Below are 21,159 nucleotides of genomic sequence, written 5' to 3' on the forward strand. Positions count from 1 at the left end.
GATACTTTTCATAGACTTTTTAAAAAATTCAATTGAAATCATAATAAAAACATTAGGCTTTTATATCCTCACAACAAAGAACGATCAGGTACAACTTAGCAAAATGTTGTGTATTTCTCAATGGTTCAGCATAGTAGGTTTTATAGTACCTGCCTGACTAACCTCAAACTCCACTGCCCAGCAAAGGAGCTATGGACTAAAACCTAAGCTTCCCCCACAATTTTGCATCAGATTTGATAAGAATGCTGTGGAAAGACACTTGGTCGCTTCAACCCAGTTACAACTAAAGAGATAGTAGATGTCCCCACCCAGTGATTTAAAGACATAGTGATCTGATTTGCTCTATGAAATTACATCACATGTTAATATCTTCAAACCTAGCAACCTATTTAATATTACCTTAACCTAGAGATAAGATTATATCAACATTTCTTTTGGTCCTTAAGAATTGTTAACAATCGGGCCAAGCACGGTGGCTCACACCTATAATCCCACCACTTTGGGAGGCTGAGGCGGGCTGATTACCTGAGGTCGGGAGTTTGAGACCAGCCTGACCAACATGGAGAAACCCCGTCTCTACTAAAAATAAAAAATTAGCTGGGCATGGTGGCACATGCCTGAAATCCCAGCTACTCGGGAGGCTGAGGCAGGAGAATCACTTGAACCTGGGAGGTGGAGGTTGTGGTGAGCTGAGATCGTGCCATTGCACTCTAGCCTGGGCAACAAGAGCTAAACTCTGTCGCAAAAAAAAAAAGAATGGTTAACAATCTTTGGCCAAAAGAAAGATTTTTTTAACAGCATTTTCTAAAACACAAAATATTCATGGAGCTATTTTAATAATTTTTCTTCTTGCATTAATTTGCTTCTAATTATAAAAATGACACATGCTCAAAACAGAATATTTGGGAATATTTTACATAAAAGTAATTGAAAACAGCAACAAAAATCACACCCATTCCCACTAACCACTGTTAGTGTCTGGCAATACTTCTTTCTTAAAATGGCAGTGCAGTGACCATTGAATAGCTATGTTGTGACTGGTTTTTAATAGGTTTGCCTGTTTATTTTGTTCTTAATTATTTGGAGACATATTAACACTTTATCAACAGAACAGAATGTATTAGGTTGGTGCAAAAGTAACAGCAAAACCAATACATTCTATTAATAATTTTCTTCTCTCTCACTGGCCCCATCATCTAAAAGTTACTTAAACCAAAAAAAGGCCCCCTTTATTCCTCATCTTTGCTTCACAACCATCAGGAAAGTCAATTAATTTTAATTCTAAAATATATCTCAAGTTCAACACTTTCCCCTCCATTCCCACTGCCATGATCTTATTTTAGGCTACCACAATCACTTCCTTGGATTAGTACAAAATATTTTCCTAACAGGGTGTTTCGCTCTGCTTCCATTCTTGCGCCATTCAATCTAGTGAAAGTAATTCACTTTCACATCTAAAACAAAAATCAGATTATGCTATATCTTAATAATTTTCATAATTCACACTGTGCCTAGAATATAATCCAAAAAATTTTGGTAGGCCTTGCAAGGTCCTGACTGATCTGTACCTATCTCTTTATTGCTCAAACCAGTTTGAGTTTGGTTTTCTATCATCTGCAACTGAAAGTAACTTTACTGACACAGATGAAGAATAACAGAAGCGTTTAAACACAGGGCTGATACAATGAGAGCTATACTTTTGGACAGATCATCCTAATAGCATGCGAAAGATGGATTTGAAGGGGACAAGAACAGAGGCAAGATGTCTAGCTAGCAGACTACTGCTATTATCTAGGAAGATGAGAAAGGGCCAAGCCAGACAAAGGGCTGTACAAGAGCTAAGGAGAAAAAAATGGATTTGAGAAATGTTTAGGGAGTCTATCAACGTATCTTGGGATTAGCTATAGAGACAGAGGGAGAGGAGGACTCAAAAATGAGTTCCAAGTTTCTGGTCTGAGAATCCAAGTATATATTGATACAACTGGCCGAGAGAAGAGGAGACAGGGAAAACGAGGTTGGTTGGTGTGAGAGATGAGCTCCCCTCACTGCCCACTCAGGCACCGTAGGAGTCCAGCACAGAAGCTGCAGGGTGGGCGGCAGGTGCATAGCTGGGTGCCCCACTGCCCAGGACAGGAAACTTCTTTAGCAGCCTCTGCTACATCCTCTATCAACATATTAAAATACTGAAAAGTCTTAGGAAAAAAATATTTCTAAACCAAGAAAGGTAGGGTCAAATTGCATAGTTCTTTTCTATAAACCATATGTAGGGTAGGTTGGAGAAAGTTCTTCCCAGAGATTATGGGTTTCTATCTTCTGATTCGTACCAAATAAACACATAGACTCAGTGATATTCTTCAGAACATTAATATCCCTCATAGAGAACTGAGTAACAAAAGGTGAGAAAAAATCTCAACTCAATCCAGCCTTGCTACACAGAGATGGATCCTGCCTTTACACAAGGGCCCACAGTGCCTGCACAGGGGTCTCTTGCAGCAGCTAAGAGTACACAGAGAGCAATTTTAGCCTCCCCCATTTCCTTATATCTATCTCCCCCCATTCAGTCAGCTGCACCATTCCATTTTCCGTTCTGCCTAAACAAGCTCAAAAGCAGTAACATTTAATCTGAAAGGTGACAATTAGCTGCTCCTAAATAAATTTTAAGAGTAATTTTATGAGCAAAATTCTCCCTGTTACATGCTCCTCCTGGCAACTTACGGTTGTTAAAGCAGACACTCCTATTCCCTCACACCTTCACACCCCCATGCAGAGTCACCCACACACCCCAGTCCTGGGTCGAATGTCCCCTTGGTCACTTACAGCTATGAAACCTAGGGCTAGTCAGTCACCTGACCTCACTCCAGCTTCAGGTCTTCATTTGCAAAATAAGTACAAAGATCTCTGCCCTCCCTGTTTCTCAGTGTCTACTACGAGGAGCAACTGAAACAATATATGTGAAATAACTCTGTAAACTGCTAAGAACTAATTTAAATCTGAGTTCTATTGAAGTGCCACTGTTTAATACATGCAATTATTTTTGTTTTTCAGAAACCATCCCTTCAGTTCTCTGCCACGGAAAAAAAAAATACATATATATATATAAAGTTTTGTTTTCCCAGCTGAGTCATGACATAAAGACCCATCTTTCAACCCATCTCTGCCCATAGCTACGCCCTTCTCACCAGCTCGCCCCTCAGGGGTGGTAACCTGCTGCTACTCAGGGTAGCCCCCCACACCCTCAGTTGTTTGCTGTTACAGTAGCCTTTTTCTATCACTATCATTGTACTTCTCGTAATCCTTAATTCCTTTACTTATTATCTGTTTGGCCACTGGAATGCCAGCCCCAGTGAAAACAGGACTCTGTCTTTTCTTGCCTCTTGTACTCCTAGCTCCTGAGCACTGTACAGACAGCAAGCAGGAAATGTTCAATAAATAATTGAATAAACAAACATAATTCTCATATGGAAGGTAAAACCATTTCCATAAATTTAACTTACCTTCTACAATTACCTGTGTTACTTCTACAGGATTATCCTCAGGAGGAACAGTTACTTCTAAAATAAATAATAAAATCAGAATCCATTACGTGTTGCCAACCAGTGACACATCTTACATTCACTCGCCTTCACTCAGATTCCTAAATTAACTCGCGTCCACTGAGATTGCTAAATTTGACTCTTTTTAAACTGGGTCTTCTGATGGAGCGTATTTATACTACAATATTAACTTTAATTTTGATACTCAATTATTTTCTTACTGACTTGAAAATGTCTTGCATTTTTTCTACACTGATTCTTTGTTCCACAAGTAAGAGTTTTAACAAAATACAGGGAAAGCTGACTTGCAGAAAATATCTGCTTATAGAAAAAACTTACCTGTGACTTCTATCCTTTCATTTTCTGGAGTTTCATATACTACTAAAAAAAAAAATAGAAACAAAATCCCGTAACTTTCATTGTAACACAAAAACTGACAACATGCTTCAAGGGTAGAGACAATGCCTTACACATCTTTGAACCTGCAAGGTTTAGTCACTGGGAAACAGTCGACTAGAGAGTAGGATGGAGAAGAGTTTCGTCTAGGGTAAAACAGGCTTGGATTCTAATTCCAGGGCAGTCACTTACTACCTGTTTAAAATTTTCTTCGCATCTGTGGTGGAGGTTTTGAATTAGCCGAAACTGTACCCTGGGAATCAACTGGATCCTGGTGTTCATGGGCAGATTCCCTGCTTTTGTTTAGGAAATAATTCTCAGACCTCTAACCTGGGGCCAAACGCCTCTGCCGCCAGCCCCTGAGAATAAAGTGTTCCCCACCCTAATCAGGTTGTGCTGCCCTTGCCTCCCCCATTTGCTGGCACAAGGGTCAGTGCTTCTTCTCCGCTCTGCTGTAAGGAAGTCTCATCTCCACACAGGCCTCTCCAGGGCCCCATGGGTCATAGCTTCCTCAGTCAACCTGATCTTTCAAAATACCTCCAATTTTCTGGCACACTACAAGCAAACATCCTTCTTTTTCCCAGCATGGTTATAAGTTTATTCTTTCTTATTCATTTAATAAAGAAAAATTGTTGAGCACCTACTATCTTTCAGACATTCTCAGTATTGAGGTACAGTAGGGAACAATGTTTAATAGATCATTTTGTCCTTTTGGTGCATTTGAAAGATGAAGGAGCAGTGAATGTGTGCTTACTCTGTCTCCCTGAGTAGTGTCAGCATTTAAACATGCTCAAGCCTCTAAGGACTTAAAAAAGCAATGCCACTTTTTCTTAAGCTTGCTTCCCCTCACCTTCTCTTTCTTCCATTGAACAATCTAATTTCTTCAGAGTCATTTACATCTCATGGCTCGTCTCTTCCTCTCCCCTCCTCAACTCACTCCCACTTGTCTTCAGACCCTGACCCCATCCCTGAAAAGGCTCCTGCTGAGACCCCCACTCCAGTGCCTCATTTGATCTGACAGACACTCGCCAGCCCTCGTTATAATTTTAGCGACACCATTCTTCTCCAAACACCGTTGCCCCTGGACTTCAGGGTAACCATACTCTCCCCTTTGGTCTTTCGTTTCTCCCTCTCAATCTTTTTTTTCACTTCATCTTTTTCTTAGCAGTCCTTAAAGGCTGGTTTTCTTCAAAGTCCAACCACAGAACCACCTCATGTCTCCCTCAGTCTGCTCTCCTCAAGGGATCTCAGAGCTTGGTCCTGATGGCCACGTAACTACTCTGATGGTTCCCACACTCACAATCACGAAGTAGACTTCTCTTCTGAGAGTCAAACACCACCAAATGGCTCATTTGGGTCTCTCCTCTTAGATGCCTCAAAGAAATCTCACTATCACCACGTAAAGAAATGGACTCATGAGCCCCTGCCCCATCCTTGTCTCCAGTCTCTCCCACGTTAGGACTAAGAGCACCCCCTGCCACCAGGCTGCAGAAGTGGAAGAGTGTATGTGGCTCTTGGCACCTTGTTGTCTCCCCCCAGCTACACCCATGCATCAAGATCTGCCAATTTTACCTTGTAAGCATTTCTCAACTTTGCCCACTCCCCTTCTCCATCATTGCCACCACACTGGTTTAAATGATCATCTCTGTCCTATCCGTCCACTGAAACAGTTCCAGCTAAGGCCACCCGTTGAGGTCACTGCAGCGCCAGATCAGGGCAGGTTTTCAGCACTCATCTCACACGGTTCTCAGCAGCACAGGGCACCACTGAACATTCCCTTCTTGAAAATCATCTCCTTTGGTTCCTTATCAGGCAGAGAGAGATGTGACGCAGGGAAAGACCCAATTTGGATGATTACAGCTAACTTAACTCTTCTCCCTGTATTGACTCTTGTCTCTCCAGTCTGTTACATGCCAGACCAATCAATCTTTTCAAAATGCAGATCTGACTTGGCAGTGCTCAAAGGTGAAGATGAAAATCCTTGACCTCGCTCACAGGCACCCCCTGAACCCAGCCCATTTCACCACCTCAGCCTTACTCTTGCAAGTTGACGTCAGAGACCTCATAAGACTCTCCAGTCACCTTTCCCCTTGCTTTGTAAATTGTTCTCACCTTCAGCTCAAACTTCAGGCAGGCCCTGCCTCATCCACAAACTAGGTAAGGTCTCTTTATTATATATTCTTGTTACCACTGTACTTGTTCTTCCCAGCACTTATCACAACTGGAAATGAAAACTACATTGAAATTGCTTAATTTCTACTCCCCTGCTGAAATATAAGATCCATGAAAACAGGAACCATATGTGTTCTTCACCAGAACTGCTTCAGTGTCCTATGTTTTGGACAGAAGACACTAAACAGGGTATGAATAAATAAGTCAATTACATGGTAAGGCCATACTATCATATCCCAGGTTTGTCCAATGTAAGCATGATGATTCCTAGGTTATCTTTGATGTAGAAGCTGGTTCCTGCTATAGTTCTATCAAAGTGTATGTTATGGGGTTTGGGAGTTTCATACCGAATATATTCTATTCTCCCATTGAAATGTGGTTTTGTTTTCACCCTACTTATAGCTTCACTTACATGTCAGTTACTTGGTTTCCCTACTCTGATTCCTGAATTTTCACAAAGGTATTGTTTTAGCATATAGTGAATAATACTCTGTTCAATTAGATCTATTGGTTTGAAACAGTTTATGTTCTATATAGCAAAGAAATCCAAAGTACCTTACCAAATCATGTCGATCCCTTAGGTTATATTTACTGCCTTTTGTTAACATTTTAAATTATATTTATTATGATAATCTGCCCTATGAAAATATATAACATTTTTCATGGTATCTAATTTTATAGTTCTTATGAGTTTGACTTTAAATTCCTCTAGATTTAGAAACTGCATTCTAAACATGTTCTTTATAGTGTGTATACACACACACACACACACACACACACACATATATATATTTAATTTTTTTTTTTGAGATGGAGTCTCATTCTGTCGCCCAGGCTGGAGAACAGTGGTGCATTCTCAGCTTACTGCAACCTCCGCCTCCCGGGTTCATGCCACTCTCCTTCCTCAGCCTCCCAAGTAGGGCTGGGACTACAGGCACCCGCCACCACACTTGGCCAATTTTTTGTATTTTTAGTAGAGATGGGGTTTCACCGTATTAACCAGGATGGTCTCAATCTCCTGAACTCGTGATCCACCCGCCTCGGCCTCCCAAAGTGCTGGCATTACAGGCGTAAGCCACCACGCCCGGCTTCTTTGTAGTGTATTTTTAAAAACATTATAATGATTGGTAGAAATGAGGAAAATATCTCAAATCCCGTCATTACATGCAACTTGTATTTATAAATTCCTATTGTCTCCTTAAAATTCAAGATTAGAAAGAAAATCTAAGTGTAATCTCAAGACCAAATTATCCCCCCACCTTCCCTCAGCCCCAAATCTTCCTGTGAACACATCAGGTCCAAATTCTTTAACTTTTCAGAAATATTATCAGTACCTAAAGACACAACCTAGGATTTTTCCCATGGTGTCATTCATATCCCATTAGAAACAGCCACTATAGATGATGAACTTGGTAGGGTCTCAAATCTTAAATCATCATATAAATATGACTCATATTTATAAATACTCCTAATTTTCTTCAACTGTGACTCATTATCTATCAAGATACAGTAAACTCCTTGAAAGTAGGGACCCTATGCTACTCATATTTGAATTCCAAGCCCTAAAACCATCTAGAACATAGAAAGTCCTTCATACCCGCCAACTCAATTACAATGTATTTCTTCATCTTTCTTGCTTTACACACAAAGTTATATCCAATTGACTTCTCTCTTTCTACATAATCATCTTTGAGGATAATGGAATAAAGAGGATATATTATTGGCTCTATTATTTCTTAGTCATACATTCTTGGGCAGCTTATTTATAATGTCAGAACCTTATTTTTCTCCTTTGGGAAGCAGAGAAAATAAAATCTACTTCACGGAATTCAACACAATAGTCCATGCAATGCTTGGACACAAGAGGAGGGAAGTACAAGCCTAAACTGAATCAGATGCTGCTGCTGAACAAATTTGCCAGAACTGTTTTCTCCATACTGCCTTTAAGCCTGGAACCCAGTGCTTCATAACCTTCCCCAAGGAGACAAATCAGTCATCTTTGGGAGTGGGATTAACCTGTAGAAGCAGCTAGAGCAATTAAACTCTGGCTGAAGTAGTTGTTCATGCATTTTAGTCAAAAGAGAGACAACTATAAAGTACTGAGATTAGTTTTCTTGAATGACTGAAACTGCCTCCTAAGGCAACTTGTACAGAGTTGAAGAAATTATTTAGGCAATGGCAGAGGCAGTGGAATGGGTAAACAGTCTCCCTAAGTGAATTCTTTGAACACTACCATTCATCTGGATGTTTTAAGTTGCAATGTTTATAGTTTAAAGTATAATGTTCCACATCTTATAGTCAAACTATATGTATATTTTAAAACAAGTAGGAGGCTTAAGTTTAGAAAGCATTTGCAGGCCAGGCGCGGTGGCTCATGCCTGTAATCCTAGCACTTTGGGAGGCCGAGGCAGGAAGATTACCCGAGGTCGGGAGTTCGAGGCAAGTCTGACCAACACGGAGAAATCTCATCTCTACTAAAAATACAAAATTATCCGGGCGTGGTGGCACATGCCTGTAATCCCAGCTACTCAGGAGGCTGAGGCAGGAGAATTGCTTGAACCCAGGAGGCGGAGGTTGTAGTGGGCCGAGATTGTGCCACTGTACAGCAGCCTGGGCAACAAGAGCGAAACTCCATCTCAAAAAATAAAAATAAAAAAAAGAAAAAAAGATAATAAAAGAAAGCATTTCCAAACCTTGTTCCTCATAGACTTGGTATGTTACGTCATCTGCAAAAAAAAAAAAAAAGAGAGAGAGAATAAAAGCAAAATAAGTATTAACTGAGTCATTCTATACACCTGTTCAGTTAAAACAAACAAAAAACTACTTAGTCATAAACATAGAACTCTATTCCTTCAAATATTAATGTCTGCACAGTCAATAATAAATGCCTCTGCCCAAAAGCAATTAAACAGCAGGTAAATTATTTTCATTAAACTTTCTCAAATTGGCACAGAAGAATTTGATACACAAAACAGCACTAAAATTTGACATCCTGTTTTGTTATGGAGGGGTTAGTTGATGAGGTGAAATATGAAAGCCTGATATTCTTATAACAGTCTAACTTTGTTATAAAACAAAATGTCATGAATTAGATGCTGAAATTACTTCTTTGATGCCTTTAAAAGAAAAATCACCATGTAAACACAGCATGTGACTGAAAAATCTACGGTAATATTTTAAATCGAATGAAAATGCTCATCTAATACCTGTATCGTGGTGCAATCTTTCATCTTCTCCTACTGGTTCACTGGCATCTAAAAAACAAAAATACACCTTTGCCAAACAGGAAAAAAACAAACACGCTGCCAGACAGCATTCTAGGAGATTCTTAAATTATCTTCACAACTTTGCCAGATAGATGTTTTCATTATCATTTAATAAAATTTAAGCTGAATAACGTTCCACAATTTGATGTCTAAGTCACAAAGATAGGAAAAAGTAGAACTGGGATTTGTACCCAGCCTTGACTTTATAGTACATCACACTGCCCCTTCAATTTTTAAATATTCTTTCCTGCACCCTACCTACAATGACCAAAATCTCAACAGTGGTTTTGAAAAATACATCTCCTTTTTCTCTCATCCCTCCATATGTCTCCTTTTTCACTCATCCCTCCATGTAGTATTAAACTACACTCAGACATTTCTATAAATATCTGACCAATCAAAAGTGATTATAAATACCATACAGGGATCTCTGTGTTGAATCACAATTGTTAACCCTGGAATAAAACAGCCTTGGCCACTGTCTCAATCAGAAAACACATATCAATAATTTAAATTTTACAAACCTGGATTTTCCTGCTCAGACATCATCTCTTCCATATCCTGATTATAGTCTTGTGAAACTATAAATTAGGGAATAATTAGGAAATTACAACTATGTCTCAAATAAGGAATACATGTAATATTTGAAACCAGAAAGACACACTTTTTAGTTATGATAGAAATGCAAAATCAAGTCATAATGATATTCAAACACGCTCATTCCTGGAACAAATAGGTATTAAGTGTGTTAAATGCCAAATGCAAAGATGAATAAGAGGGGACTGTTATCAATTGGTTTATACTCGAACCGCAAAACAGTAAAGTGCTAACAGATGATGCGTCCACCTCCCGTGGCCATGCCCTTTGAGCGCGCTGCCATGTGACAAAACATGATTTAGACCTTTCGTTGACTTTGTAATTGAATGCTACAAAACATGCAATTCCATTATATCTTTTGAACTAGTAATCCTACTGAGAATTTATCCTCAGGAAATAGGCGTCAAAACACAAAAAAGCATATTCAAAAAGAAATATCATAAATTATAAAACATATGGTAAAATTATTAATTGCATATGCTGTGTATATTTAAATATATCATTAATAATAGATATTATATACTTTATGATGCCCTTTTAAAGGAAGACTCACCCTAATTAAGAAATAACAGTATTAAATTAAAATCTCACCTGTCTCTTCCACATGGTAACTATGCTCGGTTTCTGAAAAAACATATATATTAGATTGATATTTACTGCTTTTACAAAATGGTATGTATATATCCTGTATAAGTACTTTGAATCTATGCTTATCATTAATTTTATTTAAAAAATTAAAAAAATGGGATTATCAATTAAAAGGCTGTTTAACACTTTTATATTTCACTAGAACTACACTGTGGGATGTCTCACACATTCTTCTCAATACACTCAACCCCACAAGGCTGACAACCACCACCCTTGGACTAAAGAGAGAGGACAACTTAGAGTGACAGTGACATAGGCCAAACCAGGAAAGCTGTTCATTTCTAATCCACTTCACATCCCAGTAGAATGTGCTATTTCCTGGACCTGTCCTACCATTTTCTAGAGCGAAAGTATAGCAACTATGGATGGGAACAGAGAAAAACAGTGGCAGAGGCTTTACACCCTTAGGGAGCTGAAGGGTAAATGTATTGAACACTTAACCCATACACCTCAGATAGCAGAAGAGCTGCCATTGTATGACCATCACCACACTTATGACCTTGTTAATTTTATTTAATACATATATAAAGAATAAATATTTTTATTTTCTGAAGACTTTTAACAACCAACTTTTAAGTTCAAACTGCATCTATGTCCTAATTAAAGATTAGAGCAGAAAGTAAGGTTTCTGCAATTTGTGAACTTCTTAGAAGTGTTTCTTCCTACTCCCAATCTGTGACTCCTAACTTTAAGAATATCAAATTCCTCATGCTTCTGTTTATTTGAGCATCTTAACTGAAATTTGTTGCATAAGCAACATGTAGATACAAAATTCTGAGCAACTGTCAATCTTACTGAGCCATTTTGGCCAAAGACTAGAGAGAAGAAGCAACAGGAAATGTGGAAATCATTTTATCAGTATCCCTACTCAGAAACTGGAAACACTGTTCCAAAGAAATCATGACATAAATGATTACTAAAGGGATAAAGTTCTGAAGCTAGTCTATAAGTGCCTATTTTCAATGTGTACTGCAGCAAAAAACAACCATGTAGATGTTCAAAAGGATTGTGTGCTTGTATTTTTCACAGAAAATTATGCATTATATACAATTCTTTTGAAAACAAAACCATCCCACATTTTTATGGGAAAGTGCATTTCCTGCTCTAAACAATAGGCATGGATATAAGTTTTTGGAAATACATGTACTCATAAAGTAGGAGCTACCTGCTTCTAAAGTTATTTTCCAAAATATTTAGTATTGTGCAAAGTAGATAAACTACTTTTCATTATTTTTATGCTTTTAAAAAGTGTTTGCTAACTGGACACACAATGGCTTATGCCTGAAATCCCAACACTTTGGGAAGCTGAGGCAGGAGAACTGCTTGAGGCCAGGAGTTTGAGACAGCTTGGGCGACATAACCACCTCGCCACTATAAAAAAATTTAAAAATTGGCAGGGCATGGAAGCATATATCTGTGGTTCCAGCTACAGGAGAGGCTGAGGTGGGAGGATTGCTTGAGCCTGGGAGGTCAAGGCTGGAGTGAGCTGTGCTCAAGCCGCTGCATTTACCAGCCATGTTGGGTAGGATTTTATAAATAAGTTATATAAAAACACAGCCACACTGACCCACTTAGGAACTATCGAAGGCTGCTTTTATGCTGTGATGGCAGAGTTGAGTAGCTAAACAGAGTCTGTATGATCTGGGGAACCTGAAATATTTACTCTCTGGCTATCTACAAAAAAAAGTTTGCCAATGCCTGGTACAGATGCTAAGAATTGTGTTTTGCTCACTGTAATTACAGAGTTCATGTAAGAACATGAGCCTGTGATAGATTATCACATCCAATATTTCATCAGTTGTTTGAATTTCATTTAACAAATAGCACCCTAAGCAGAAGAATATAGTAACACTAGTTTCCTGAAGTATTTGACTTACTATTTATAAGAAATTTGTATATTCTGAGTTTTCCTGAAAAGTGCTTTGAACCAAAATCAAGATATCTATTTTAAGAAAAAATTCGCTTTAATTGAAGCTTTAAGCGTCAACTTTTAAAAATCTAAGCAAAAGTTAAATATCCATTTTAAAGGGGTTTAAGAAAAACTTCAGTAATTATAAGTCATTGATTATATTTTATCCTGAAACTTGAAAAAAAAATGTTCTACCTTCATGAGATACTTCGACTTCCAGGGTCTCAAATCTATCACCTACAACAGTCACCGTAAGAAACTCGTCATCCTCTTGTTGTGGTTCTCCTGTGGGTCCATCTTCTTGTTGCAAGTCTTCTCCTTCAACTATGACAATGAACAAAGTGACACTGGTCTATAGTGAGGACGCACTGGCAACAGCCAACTGAGACACGAAAGCCCCTTGTGAAGGGCCACCACACACCTGCTCCTGCTGCTGGGGCTTCCCCTGCCCCTCCTTTTGGCCACTGAAGACACCATTGTCCACTCTACAGCTATTTTCTTCCTTTGGTCAAGTGCTAATCTGCCTAAGTATATGTGGTGGGGGACAGGTTTCCTCTCATTAGGATGTTGTATATCAGGACAGGAAGCTTATATATTTTATTCATTATATATTCCCAGCCACCTAGGGCCATGTCTAGCTACAGGAAGCACTCATTAAATATTTGATGAATGAATAAAATAATTCCTAATTATTACTAATATATTTGCCTCTTCAATTATCCTCAGGTCAGAGAAAAGGCTACTCTATGGCCTTTTCCTGGGAATTTACATAGAATTCCAGGTAACAACTTTAAATGACTATTCAAATATTCTATAGCAAAGAGTAACTAGCCACCTATCTAAGTTATATGCTAGGGCCAGGCATGGCGGCTCACTCCTGCAATCCCAGCACTTTGGGAGGCTGAGGGAGGCAGATCGCTTGAAGTCAGGAGTTCAAGACCTGTCTGGCCAACATGGTAAAACTCCATCTCTACTAAAAGTACAACAATTAGTCAGGCGTGGTGGCCCGTGCCTGTAGTCCCAGCTACTTGGGAGGCTGAGGCAGTAGAACTGCTTGAACCTGGGAGGCAGAAGTTGCAGTTAGCCAAGATGGTGCCACTGTACTCCAGCCTGGGTGACACAGTGAGACTGTCTCAAAAAAATAAATAAAATAAAATAAAAAATAAATAAAAATGAATTATATGCTAGGTCACAGGTTTACTCGAATCATACTATATATTCAAAAGTTCCTATTAGGCTTTAAGTAACGCAAAGATGCCCACTTTCTCTTCTGTGATTAACTTCTATGATATACTGAGCTGCTCTGCTTCTTTTGTATAGAGGTTGGACATGTTACATTATTCCACTGCAACATGGTTAAGACTGGGTATTTCATCCCAATATAACTTGATCTGGCTTCCAGCAGAGTATCTCCTGTGTACAATACTCTAAAGAACGTGAATGGGCAGGACTTGGCTTTGCAGTGCAGTTCAGGGATTAGGAGGAGTATGGTGTCTGGAATGCATGGCTGCAGATTCAGGCTCTTCCATACCAGCTGTGTGACTGTGGGCAAATTACTTAACTACCCTGTGCCACAGATTTCCTTCCCATAAAATGGGAATATCATCTATTTGTAACATTATTGTGAAGATTAAAACACTTAGAAAAATGCCTGGCCCTAAGTATTTAGGTGTGACTATCATCATTATTAGAGTAATAATGACATTGTCATTTGTACAGCTACTGAATCACCCTACCCGCAACCCCAGCCCAGACTGCAAGAAGCCTTCCTTAGTTACTCTCTCTTTAGTGTAGCAAGGTGATGCTCTCGGGTGTTAGTGAATCAGGCAGGCCTATTTATGTTGATAGTATTTGTTTTCTGTCTTCTCATAGCTTGCAATATTGATTTTCCTCATTTCAGATTTTCTGCTATTCAGCAAACCACCAATTTGAATTTCTGTTGCCCATTTTCCTTCTCTTTTTCTTTTTATCACACTCCTCTTTCCTTATTCTGCTTTCATTCTATCCACTGAAATTTGATGATTTTTACACTAGCAGGATTTAGCTTTCTTATGCAGCTGTTCAATGGAAGTACTCCCGTTTTCTGTAAGGAAACCAGTCAAACATTGAACACTATCTTTGAGTCTCCACTGCCCAGTGACAGCCTACCATGAAAAATTTCCTAAGGGTTCACGAGACTCTAGGCACAGTCAAGCCCTCTGCAGCTGTTATATTCTCCCTGTGAGGTAGGTACTGGTATCCTATTTTGAAAGATGAAGAACTTGAAAAACTGTGCTAAAGCCACATGGCTAATTAATGGCAGATGCAGGACCTGAATCCAGTTGTGAATGCACCATGATGGAGGCAGGGAGGTTATGTTCAGTCTGAGAGATATGATTGGGCAGGGGTGGGACACACATCTCAGCGAAAGATATACCAGGTGCAGGGGTGCCAAAACAGTGATAGGCTTGGCAATTACAAGGAAAAGAGAGGCCAGCTGGGCTGGAGAAAAGTCACTGAAGGGGAAAAAGAGGCTGGGATCAGACAAGGCACAACTGGCTGGGCCACATGAAGCACAGGTTACAGAGGAGCAAGTATGGAAACAGGGAGACCCAGCGGGATGCTACTGTGCTACTGCAATGGTCATGGCAAGAAGCCACGGTCACACCGAGGCCCTAGAGAGCCAAAGTCAGTGCTGGGGCAATGCTGACAGGATTTGCTGATGGATTATATCTGAGGAGAGAAGAAAAATCAAAGAAAACTCTCGAGTTTTCAAGTTAAGAAACTAAGAGGGTAGGAGGACCATTAACTAAAATATAAAAGACTAGCATAAGAAATTTGGGGAGGATTGGGGTGAGGAGGAGCTGTGAGGTGTGGGAAGAATCATGAGTTCTGTGGCAGGCATGCTTTAAGTCTGAGACATCCATAAGACATCCAAATTGATATGCCAAGTAGGCAGTTAGGTAAACCCAGAGTTTAGATGAGCAATCAGGGCTGCAGCTATATATTTAAAAGCTATCAACATACAAAGAATATTTATAGCCATGAGCCATAAATGTGATTTTCTAAATGTGATTAAAGAAAAGAACAAGTCCAAGAAGGAGGCTGTGGCCAGGACACGGTGCTAGACTTGACTGCTTCCCTCTTTTGGCTGCCTGCCCACCTCCCACCGCCTAAACATCTTAGGGGTCTATTTCTCTCCACCCCCTCCTTTGGCTGAGGCAAGTTTGCTACCATCCCAAATCATTGTTACCTGTACAACCTACGTCTCGTCTCCCAGCTGCACTCTTGAATCCCTCCCATGCATTTTTCATGCTACAGACAGAAGGCATAACACTCCTAAATACCTTCCCCAATGGCTTCAGTTACTCTTAGAATCAAGTAAAAAATACTCTTTTTCTCATGACTCTCCACCTACACATTCCACGTGCCATCCATTCTGAACTACTTTCAGGTCCTTTCCTGTCTCTGCATATGCCCTCTGCTTAAAATAGCACTGGCCTGGCAAAGGTCTGCACCAGCCGCTTCTGATCCCGCTTCTGAGTAAGACCTAAAGAGCATCCCGTGTTTTATTACCATAACAGCACTTACCCCATTATATTTAAATCACTTATTTATTTAGACTGGATTTTCCTTCTGTTAAGTTAAAGTTGTGGTGCGGTGGGGAGGGAAGGCTTGAGGAAGGGGAAGCCTGCACTTGCTCATACAGGTCAGTGAGTAGCTTTCCAGGCAGCAAAGAAGCTAGAAATAAAAGAGTACAGGCTCCTACACCCCCAGCATCTACTGGCAACAAACAGTGTATACTATAGGGCATTGTTTGTTTTTAAGAAACATAATTTTATTTTCTTTTAGGCCACCCTTGGATCACCAAATCATCAGGAGAATCAGGATTCCAGAGCATCCTGCCCACTCCACAATCCCTTCTTGAGTTACGTTTTGGGATCACGATCTCTGTTTTTATCAAGGCATGCTTCAAGAAGCAGCCTTATAAAACCTTAAAACATTAGTTTCTGGATTATTACTTAGAATCCTCTACACAGAGCTCGCCATGATAAATTTTAAAATTTAAGTACTGGGAAAATGTTTTATATTCTCAAGTTTTTTTTTCCTGTCTGCTTAGTGCAACCTATGCAATTAAACGTGTCTTCGTTTTTGTTGTGGTGACCAGCCAACCATAAAGCGAAATCGAGGTGGAGGACAACACCTGGATAAGCCTGACCGTGGGCCTGTGTCCCACTTTCCTTCTCTCCGTCCTCCCCTTCTGTTCCTGATGGATCACTGTTTTCAATCTGTTCATTCTCATTTATTCCCACCAGTTCTCTCTTAGATGTATGCAATGAGTTCCTCCACAGTGAAGTGGAATAAAGCAAGTTTGTTGCTATTTCAAAAACAACACCTGTTCTCTAACTTTGAATTCAAAAACTTTTTAAAAAACACAAACACCCAATTAGCCTTTACATTTTAAAACAAATGTCCAAGTCATTTTACATAACTGTTATTTTAGTAACTCAAAACAAAGAGCAGATTTTAATTCATACCATGTTCTGCATGTACCATTTCATGGAGAAGGGACTGAATTTGTTCTTTTGCTTCATCTTCGATATTCTGAGGTTCTAAAATAATTGCAAAACATAGCTAAGTAGAAAAGTTCAAACATTAACATGGACCCCTAACACTCAAATACGATATTGGTGCATATACATTAAAATGAACACATCTGACTAAGCAACTATGCATTATTTCTCTGTCAGCTTACCATTTTTTGTTCTGTGCTGGCAAACATGGTAGATATGTGAAATTTGTTTTATTCTATCAACAGACTTAAGCGTTAAAAGACTTTCAATAAGATTTTTAAAGAAAGAAAACTAAGTCAGGCTCAGATTTTTATTTAACAAAAGAGCCTTATTAAAAGCAAAATGACTCCAGTTTCTAGTTAATAAAATTTGCAATAATGATAAAACAAAGTGGGAAGAACAAAGCTTTCATAAAGGGAAATAGTTGGGAATAAAGACAGAAATGTGGAAGACAAGGTCAATACAGATTGAAGTATCTGGCCAACCATTATCTATCTTCCCTGAGAGGAGAAAGGGCACTCTTGCGGGTGGGAGGACTGAGTACTCAGAGGTGGCTGACTGCTCTCACTCAGGTTTGTCAGGAAGTGTCAGTAGAAAACCTTACATTGTAACTGACAATCTTTTCAGCTTTGGAGAACCACATCTGACACTGAAGTCCATAGATTCCAATAAAGTGAATTACAAAAGTGAACATAAATGATGACATTCCAAAAACACTGTGGTGTTTAACAGATTATCAGATTTAACTGCAACATCACACAATGAACAAGAAGCTATAACTATATTGATACTGTTATAAGTTCTCTAGTAAATATAATCCATGTTCAGTGAATAAAAGTAGCACCACACTTGGTATCACAAATGCTGTTATGTGAGATAATGCCAGTGGCATCAGTTATGTCAAAGAGCTAATCTCCCATGACAAAAAAATAGAATAAGTTAATTTAGACCTCAGGAAGGAAAAGAGTTTAAATGTAATATCTGCTATGCTAATCACACTACAAAATCATTTCCAAAGCATAAAAATGCCTATTTTTAATAATTGTTTAATATTTCACAAGCCATTTATATATGTAGTCTTGCGCAATTATAGTCTGCTGATTGCCATCCGCTCTCACAAAGCCTAAGATAGCTTCCTAACTGGATTTCCAGGTTCATAACTGCTGAAATCACCATCCAAAGAGAATATAATTTGAGTTACCAGAAGTGGAGGGTGGTACACTCTGCTCACTCTTTAATGGCTATCTTTGCCCAAACTGGTGAAAGCCTCAGTTCCTAGGAGCAGAATATAATACCTCCACAACTGAGCCCTCACACACTTCTCCAGAATCATCTGTTACTAGCACCGGCTTTCAACTTAGTGAGGGCTCCATGTCATTTTAGCTTTCCATAATTTTGCAATGAAATAAATATTCAAATATTCTCTCCTTTGGAGGGGACTGGAAGATGCAGAAGCTGGAGTGTAGTGAGTTAAAAAAGTGAATGGAAAATAAGGTAAAAAAGTAATTGTGGATTCTTCTTTCAAAAGTGTGGCTATTATAGAGAGGAGAGGGATTAGGTGGCAGATAAAAAGAAATGTAGGGGTCAAGAGCGGTTTTATTTTAGTACAAAGTAAAATTTGAGGTGCTAAATCCAAACACATTAAATTACAAAATGTTTTAAAAGTTACTCTCTGTTCTGGAGCTATGGTATGATCATAGCAATTCTACAGGAATGAGAAAGAACACATTGTCCTAGGATTAAAAATTCAACAAATAACAAAACTCAGAGCAACATATTGGCCTTAAAGGAAGAAAAATCAAATGTTATTCCTCAGCACACAGTGATAAAATCAGCCAAAGTACCATTTGGATCTAGTACTTTTCAGTAAATATGTAGTGTCATTCCTTAAACTTCCAATAGGTGGCATAAGAAAACCAGAGATTTAGAGACTGTATTAAATTTACTAACTTATTAAAATATTTCACGATTTTCTTACCTATAGTCATAGACTTTGGGTTAACTACAGAGATGCTTGATTTATGAACCCATGTAGACACAAAACAGGCTCCACAGATGGCCACAGGGAGGTTTGGGAAGTCTTTTAAGATAGACAGGAGACCCTCATATAAAAAAGATTGAGAAGAGACCATCCTGGCTAACACAGTGAAACCCCGTCTCTACTAACAAAAATACAAAAATCTAGCCGGGCGAGGTGGCGGGCGCCTGTAGTCCCAGCTACTCGGGAGGCTGAGGCAGGAGAATGGCGTGAATCCGGGAGGCGGAGCTTGCAGTGAGCTGAGATCCGGCCACTGCACTCCAGCCTGGGCGGCAGAGTGAGACTCCGTCTCAAAAAAAAAAAAAAAAAAAAAAAAAAAAGTTGAGAAACCACTAGATCTATTAAATCACGTGACAAATGATAATACGAGTGTAGAATTGTGTATATTTTCACTTTCAAGGTAATATAGTACAGTAGTGCTGGAACTGGAATCAAGAAACAACATTCAGTTCATGATGTTCCTAAATGTGTGGTTTTGGACAAAGAACAACTGTCTGCCTTAGAGCTGATCTTAAAAATTAAAATTATCCTGTGCCAATTTCTACTAGAAAAATACTATATAATTTCAGAAGAGAAAAAAAAGTAGATATTTATGCTGTAAACAAGGTGAAACAAATTCCAGGTAAAACAGGATTCTGCAAATGGGGATACCTGTCAGGTTCAGGCACACCTGGGCGAGACTCGAGGATGAGGACAAGCTTACCTGCCTCCACAGGAGCCTGCTCCTCGGGCTCAGTGTGTGGCTCAGCCTCTTCTGGCGGGACTGCTGGCTCTGAAGTAGATCTCTCTTTAAGTCCTGCATTTTTTTATTCACAAAGTTAACTTGAGTTTTTGTGGGGTTTTCTGTCATATTAAACCAGGAAAAATAATATTCTCAAACATTTAATCAATAGTGCAGGTAATGAATAGTTTCTAAAATTGCATGCTTAAAAAGTGAGGTAGGAAAATAGTTTACTCTTCAGCTTCATATTAAAGGCTCATGTGTTAATATCTTTGTCTAAGTTAGCTTTTTACTTCAAATTAAAACAAAATCATTGTTTAAATGTTCATGAATTTCTAAAATAGTCATGTCTAAACCTGCCAAAAGTTCATTATGAGTTCAAGCTCCTTTTGTGCTCATAAGCGATTAATTCCTAAGTCCTGAAGTTTGAATTCAGCAATGAGGCAACTAAGACGCACTTGAACTGTTATTCAGGTACACTCAATGTTTTCACTTATATCTTTATTTATTCTACTTGAAAAACAGTTAAAAAGAAAAAGAAATCATACATAACTATTTATTATCTTCTAAAGGAAACCCCTACAAGTAATCATATTATTCTATAACAGCTAAAATATATGAAAATTTAAAAGTTCTTCTTCCTTTTACAAGTCCTAAGGAAAATAAGATATCAGGGTATATGAAAACTGATTTTAAAGTTAAAACCAGTCTAAAATCTATTATATTAAGTTAGTTATTTGAAGTTATTTGGTATTTTGTATGTGGAACATTAAAACAGATCCTCAATTAAATCCAACTATTTGGAAAAGAGCTAAATTCAAGAGTTCAAAGATTCCGTTTGCTGATCCTGGACTGCTCCTGACCTCATTAAGAATCTCCTAGCAAGCATAGTCACTAAAGGGAGTGCTCTATGCATGCACAGCCTGCGGCAGGAAGGCCAAGGTGACATGAAGGGCAGTGTTCTAATCTTAAGTAGCTCTGTGCAGCTCATGTATGCACACTAATGTGGTCTGGAAAATTCTCATTTCGATGTATTACTCTTCTTTTTTATTATTTTTCCTTTTTCACTGGTTTTTCTATGTCTCTTCATTTTTCTTTTATCAACAAAAACATACTCCCACGTTCCTCTTTCCAAATTTTAGAAGAAACAGAGACAGATACACAGGACCCTGCCGCATCACTTACATTTCCTGCAGTTACCATTTGCAACACTATTTCCACACAAAATTCACCACTAGTACACCTGACACCAACACATACAGTTGTGTCAGTTGTGTTCTACACCTAAGTTACCTCTAACTGTAAGAAAGATTGCAAAGGGATTAT

The 21,159-nt window shown here is 38.8% G+C and overlaps 1 protein-coding gene across 19 annotated transcripts in view; it reads right to left on the reverse strand.

The window, feature by feature from the left end:
- Nucleotides 1-21,159, reverse strand: part of ASPH (aspartate beta-hydroxylase) — a 221,683-nt gene that overhangs the window by 130,326 nt on the left and 70,198 nt on the right. For 11 of the 19 annotated variants that reach the window (XM_073018111.1, XM_008000732.3, XM_008000725.3 and 8 more), the window contains 9 exons: nucleotides 19,816-19,908; nucleotides 17,039-17,113; nucleotides 12,717-12,845; nucleotides 10,556-10,588; nucleotides 9,892-9,948; nucleotides 9,308-9,355; nucleotides 8,795-8,827; nucleotides 3,873-3,914; nucleotides 3,495-3,551 (listed from right to left, as the gene is read on the reverse strand). In XM_073018111.1, coding sequence (XP_072874212.1) covers nucleotides 3,495-3,551; nucleotides 3,873-3,914; nucleotides 8,795-8,827; nucleotides 9,308-9,355; nucleotides 9,892-9,948; nucleotides 10,556-10,588; nucleotides 12,717-12,845; nucleotides 17,039-17,113; nucleotides 19,816-19,908 — 567 coding nt within the window. The remainder of the gene's footprint in view (nucleotides 1-3,494; nucleotides 3,552-3,872; nucleotides 3,915-8,794; nucleotides 8,828-9,307; nucleotides 9,356-9,891; nucleotides 9,949-10,555; nucleotides 10,589-12,716; nucleotides 12,846-17,038; nucleotides 17,114-19,815; nucleotides 19,909-21,159) is intronic. The other 8 variants (XM_073018113.1, XM_008000726.3, XM_073018115.1 and 5 more) reach the window with 1 other exon arrangement.

Source organism: Chlorocebus sabaeus, chromosome 8, assembly GCF_047675955.1.
Source record: "Chlorocebus sabaeus isolate Y175 chromosome 8, mChlSab1.0.hap1, whole genome shotgun sequence".
Taxonomy (NCBI): domain Eukaryota; kingdom Metazoa; phylum Chordata; class Mammalia; order Primates; family Cercopithecidae; genus Chlorocebus; species Chlorocebus sabaeus.